General features: G+C 39.1%; 1 protein-coding gene and 1 pseudogene across 1 annotated transcript; one reads left to right on the plus strand and one right to left on the minus strand.

Moving 5' to 3' along the window:
• Positions 1–334: 334 nt before the first annotated feature.
• LOC149844961 (ethylene-responsive transcription factor ERF098 pseudogene) lies at positions 335–760 on the plus strand (annotated as a pseudogene).
• A 1,035-nt stretch (positions 761–1,795) lies between these two features.
• On the minus strand, positions 1,796–5,112 carry LOC149844962 (WAT1-related protein At5g07050-like). The gene is made up of 7 exons (XM_089997404.1): positions 4,903–5,112; positions 4,751–4,813; positions 4,526–4,642; positions 3,611–3,839; positions 2,626–2,784; positions 2,370–2,521; positions 1,796–2,135 (listed from the first exon to the last, which is right to left on the minus strand). The coding sequence occupies exons 1-7, from the start codon at positions 5,103–5,105 to the stop codon at positions 1,937–1,939; spliced, it is 1,122 nt and encodes a 373-aa protein (XP_089853530.1). The 5' UTR covers positions 5,106–5,112; the 3' UTR covers positions 1,796–1,936.
• Between the last annotated feature and the right edge of the window lie 959 nt (positions 5,113–6,071).

Here is a 6,071-nt window from a genome sequence, read left to right on the forward strand (position 1 = left end):
TCAAAATACAGGAAAGTACCTTAATCATTCGCTAGAATTCGGCTCATTTCCATGGGAGGGGTTGTTTTACCCGAGTATCTAGGGTCCCTACTCCATACTTAATTTGGTGAGTCGTCGAGCACTGAGTCATTATAATATGGTAAGTTTTCAAAGACTTGGCCTTTCAAATTCTCCCTAGTCTAAGGACAAACAAGAATTAGCCACCAACTTCTAGATACAGATATCCGCTTGGGACAAACTCATCTACCACAAAAGACAAAGACTTTAGGCTGTTCATTGGATCTGGTGGGCTACTCTAATTGTATAAATAGTTCACGTGAGCACATTAGTCACCATGTGCATAGCCGTGCACAATGTCGGGAGAGAAAAACATGGCAAGAGAGACACAGGAGGAAGTTCGATACAGAGGTGTGAGGAAGAGGCCGTGGGGCAAATATGCAGCCGAGATCCGACCCGGCGGGGGACGAGGGTGTGGCTGGGAACCTTCAACACTGCAGAGGAAGCTGCCCGTGCCTATGACAGAGCTGCGTTCCAGATGAGAGGCTCCATGGCCATCCTCAACTTCCCACATGAATACCAAAAAAACCCATGTCATGCTCAAATTTCATCGACACCACCACCATCATCATCTTCTTTCTCATCTACTGGTCCTGGTGAAGGCTATGGAAAAACAGTCTTGGAGTTCGAGTGTTTAGATGAAAAGTTGCTAGAAGAGCTTCTTGACTCAACTGAAGTTGGCAAAGACAAAATTCAACAATGAACCAAGTGGTGTGCGTCTACCTGTTTCCAAGAGATCGACTCTCTGTTTCCCATATTTCATTCTTTTGGAAAAGAAGAAAAAAAATGCAATTTCTTTTAAAGGTCTATTTTATTTTCGATGGATCTCGATCTTCTCGCACCCATGATTGATTGAATTCGTGTTTTTTGAGAAGGGATCAGGTGATATTCCAAATTGTTGGTTGTTCATGGGTGTTTTGGCATCGTCATCATCCATTGATTTGATTGCCACTGTCTTTTGAAAGTAGATCAACGTTCATCATCAAAATTGAATTGACGCACCCAAACCCAAAAGAAAGAATTATCGGCCCCCACCAAGACGAGTGCCACAAGGATTTGTGAAGCTTTGTACTTTCTAAATAAATGGCAATCAATGGCTGAAAAAATAGATGGATAATTTCGTTTATAACATGAAGGTTTTGGTTGGTTTCGGGTGCAGTCTATCTTGACGGTGCGTGGGGTAGAAAAAGTATCCAAGGTTCCTGAAAAGATCAGGTGCCATATGATGACACAAAATTTTGTGCTTTAGGGATAGGGCCTGTCAGTTGTGGGACCCAAGACCTGATGGCACAAATTCTTGATCCGGACTCCTAAGGTTCCTTCGACCAGTAATTCGATTGAATACATCTGAATCTGATGCTAATGCACATTCGGATTTTACCTTAAAGGATCCAAATCCGAAAATAACATGTCAAACTCGGCATATCCGATCCATTTGCAGCCCAATATATGGGATTCTTAAGGTACCATATGTGTTGATTTTTTTTTTATACGCCTGGATTGGCCTTATTGTCTATGGATTTGACTTTGTTGAAATGTAGGGGAAAAAAATGTAAGAACTGGACATGCCAGGTTGCGCTTTTCCATAGACTCAGGATGGCCCTTCCGGGTCCACCCCCTAGCTGGACCTACTATGGTCGTGGTCCCACTTCCTTTGCTATTTTCTTCACATCAAATAAATAAATAAGAATTGGAATATGTCAAATGGTCATTAAGATACCAAACCACTTGTTGGAATAAAGCAAATTCTGCTTTTACATCTTGATAATCTTGGCTTTGTACAGCAGAATAAAAGAAACGGAAATGCATCCTAGAATCCAATGTCAAAGTATCTAGTTTTTTTTTTCTTTTCTTCTTTATAAGTTTTTAAGATAAGCCTCTAGATTTCTAGGCATTCCTTAGACTTCTGTTCCTTGCTCAATTGGTTATTTTGGATTTGGGCCTTCATGCTAGTTTCAGGAACTTTGTAGTCGAATTGTGGTAGCAACTCCTCACTCTGGACCTTCTCCTTTTGGTCTGCTTCCTTCCCCCATACCACCAAGTAAAGACCAACAATGACAATGGCTCCTCCCAAAATACTACAATAATTAAGCGATCATTAGTCATTTAAAATCCTAAAAATGTTTATGTGATAGAAAAAAAAAAAAAAAAGTGACGGAGTCACTGGACTCCAACATGTTCCACTTCTGAGCTAATTGCACCCTCTAATAGAAATGTTGAAGTTCACGATCTTGGTCACGTTCCATTGGATGCCCGAGTAACAGAAACGTGGAGTTCATGAACTTGGTCACAATGTTTGTGAGAAGTCCTACCTTCCTACGTGAAGGCTTTGGCCTAGAACCGCATAGGCTATGAGTGCCACAAATATGGTCGAGAGGGGATTGAACATGGTCACAAAAACTGGGCCCTTTTGCTCTGTGCACCACAGTTGTATGAAGATTATGAGGCCTGAAACTATGACCCCCTGCAGTTCATTTTTTCAAGCCCCAATATTAAGTCAGGCAATAGAGAAAACACTTTTTTTAAGCATATATGGTATGAAAAAAAAGTGTTGTGTGGTGAACTCACCCCGTAGAGGATGCTCCAAAAGTCGATGTCAAAATGGATCACCCAAGCCTTTGGTTTGTGCTCAAGGAAGGCTGTGAAAACTGCAGACTGTGCTCCTCCAAGGAATGACATCCATGTCGTGAGTGAGAGTTGTGCAGGATATCGCTTCAGAGTGCTGGCCTAGTATGTGTCGAGTTCGATGCAGAATTATAAGAGGTAAATTAATGTGATTACATGTATTTGTTTATGATTATCATATTGATGTAATGCTATGACAAAATGTTTAACGAACGTTCATCTTAAATTTATGTAAATCAATAACGATATGGTAAATTTTCTTCAAAAAAAAAAAACTATAGCATTTCAAATTGCCAAAAGTACTTCAGTTGGGAATGCTTCATGCCAGGAAATCGTTGCAGACACAATTACACATGCATATGTAGGCATGTGTTTGTAGATCGGTTTGTGTGAAACAGCAACTTTTATAAAAATATGTTACTATCAAGTTATATATATATATATATATATATATATATATATATATATATATATATATATATATATATATATATATATATATATATATATATATATATACATATATACATGCTACTAGCTACCGTATATATAATTTAGTTGGAAAATCAAAGGTGCAGTCGTAGATGTGTTCAGCTTGCTTTATTTGTTAGGGAACATAGTCACACACCTCGATCGGATCACATTATTTCGACAAAAAAATATGAATTTTATCCATGAAATTTTAGCACATTAGGGGCTGTTGATTCGCGAAGCCATTAAAAAAAACTGCTTACATGTTGCAAACACATTATCCAAAATACTGAACAAATTAACGATGTAGATCACATCTACGAAAGATCCATAAAAATTAGAAAAAGTCGGAAAATTTGGTGTTTCCTACTAAATTGTATATACAAAAGGCTGTAGCAATATATATATGTACTATAGAGAGAAAGAGAGAGATCTTAAAAGTTGAGGGATTTTATACCTGCATGACATACCACATGGCCAATGCAACGCAGCTTGCTACTGTAAGAATTGATCCTTTTAGCCAGCTTTCGTGGATGGTGCCTCCTTGTAAAGAAATTACTGCTCCCCACAACCTCTTAACCGCAGGGCCTTTGTACAAGGACATTGTCATGGCCCCTGCTAAGGAAACTATTGTGCCAACAACCTTGGCCATCCCTCTCATGCTTCTTACGTCCAATCTCTCCATTCTTACATACATCAACAAGGCAAGTAACTAGTAAATAAATCTAAAATCTTTATTGAACTCCAGATCATGTAATTATGAATTGTAAAATTACATGAAACCTAATAAACCATTTATTTTATTTTGCTAATTAAAAGGCGTAGTCACACTCTATGGTATGTTGGCATTTGGGCTAGGCATCAAGCAGGGTTTTGTAGCGGACTTTGGGCCCATCTTTGAACCACAACTAGGCCCATACAGTCCACTGGAAAAGTGGGACAGGCTTGACCAGACAGCTGCCTGTCAACGAGCCAATCTAGGCGGCATGAAAACACTCATTAACAGACATGCCTATTGCAATTATATATATTGTAGCACATGATAAGCACTTTTGAACCCGGGTACACTCGGATCCAATCTGGATTTGGATTGGGCCAAATGAGACCCATTGACAGTCCTACTTGTAATCCAGGTTCTTATTGGATTGGGTATCTCTAGAATGCAAAATCTCCCTCATGTCAGAACCGAATCTTAACAAGCCATTTATCAATTGGGTCGGTTAATCAGATTCGGAAAGGTTGTCATCCCATCCAAACCTCTCAAAATCTATTTTGAACCATGGGCTTAACTTTCTTTCACTCTCATGAAGAAAATGTATCTTCAAAACAAAGTGTGTTGACCAGCAATTACAGATAACAACTTGTTCCTTACCCAAGCACAACTGCAATTATGAATGTGAGAGAAGCTATGGTGTTGACCATGGAAGCAAGAAAGGTTGGAGAAGTATATCTTAAGCTTGCAAAGTACATATTAAGAGCTAAACTCACACTGTCACATCATAAGAGAAAAATATTAGAACCAAGGAAGAAGGGTTGTTCATTACAAATTGAGAACTATTTTTTGAGCTTAAACACACATTATTATAAGAATTTTTACCCAACAAGGGAGAGCACAAATATCTCCAAGAATAGTGCTATTGTCAACTTGGGTTGCACTTTCCTGAAAAAAAAAACGGTGTCAAAAAAAATGAAGCCATATATGAAACAAATGAATTGAAACCATTACAAGTTAAGTCATGGAAACATTACCTCTCTCGGAAATAAGCAAAAGGTAACATAACAAAGCCGGATACAAGATGTCTGTAGGTCACGTAGACGTAAGGATTCAGCCCATGATTGAAAGAGGCTTGAGTGATGAAGTACAGAAATGTATATCCTAGTTGTGCCAAGACCATCAAACTGTGGGGCTTGAACCTCTTGAATGTAGCCCCAAATCCTGCAGAAATCCACATCTCTCACTTTCTCAACACCCTTTTGTGTTCTCTACAAGCTTGTCTGGGCAGACCTCAAGCTGAGACAGAGATATATAGATTATCTTCCTATATGCTGTTCATGTGGCATTATATTCATCAGGAATTATGCAGCCAAATTGTTGAGCATGCTTGGAAAATGAATATTCTACAAATGGTCATGTTGGGGAAGAACAACAACCATAGAATGAACGAGTTGATTGAGTCCCTTCAAGAGAATTCCTAACTATGGGCCCCATCCTTTGCGTCTTATACAAGGAGGAAAGCAGATAATTTTCACATCAAAATTTTGGATATTGTGCTGGAAAAGTAATAATAGATTTGATTCTCTGATTCCTTAAGGAACTGTTCGGATATGGAGGAGTTGGAAAAATCTTCAAGGTGCTCTTTTCATGTGAATAATTTGAGGTTTAACAAATTTTGGATATTGTGTTGGAAAAGTAATAGCAGATTTGGTTCTCTCATGCCCTAAGGAACTGTTTGGATGGGGGGAGTTGGAAAGCACTTCAAGGTGCCCAAAGTCCCTTGTGAATGATTTGAAGAAGTTTTGGCGGGGGGCCTGCAAAAGCAACGGAGCATGTGGTTTAATTTGATAGAACACACTATACCTTACCAGCCCTTTGGCACATGAATGAGTGAGTGTTATAGAAATGGCTTCAACTGATAGGTTATGGAGACCTTGGAGCTCAGAAGGAGGCAGGGTGTTCAAGGATGGAACAGGATACTTCCTGAGACTATTGCAATCTTAATAGGTTATTTTTCATTGTGTTGCTCCTGGAACCCCAAGCAGCCTTTTATGGAGTTTTTGAGCGTTGAACCAGCGGCTGCATTTCTCCAATTTCCCAAAATATACGCCCAGAATATGATGCTACCGTACTCTTGTAATACTTTGTTATTTGCATTAAGAAATCCACATTTAATGAGTGCACTATTGAGAACGTAGGGAGG

Source organism: Nuphar pumila, chromosome 2 (genome assembly GCF_984573655.1).
Source record: "Nuphar pumila chromosome 2, dmNupPumi1.hap1.1, whole genome shotgun sequence".
Classification (NCBI taxonomy): domain Eukaryota; kingdom Viridiplantae; phylum Streptophyta; class Magnoliopsida; order Nymphaeales; family Nymphaeaceae; genus Nuphar; species Nuphar pumila.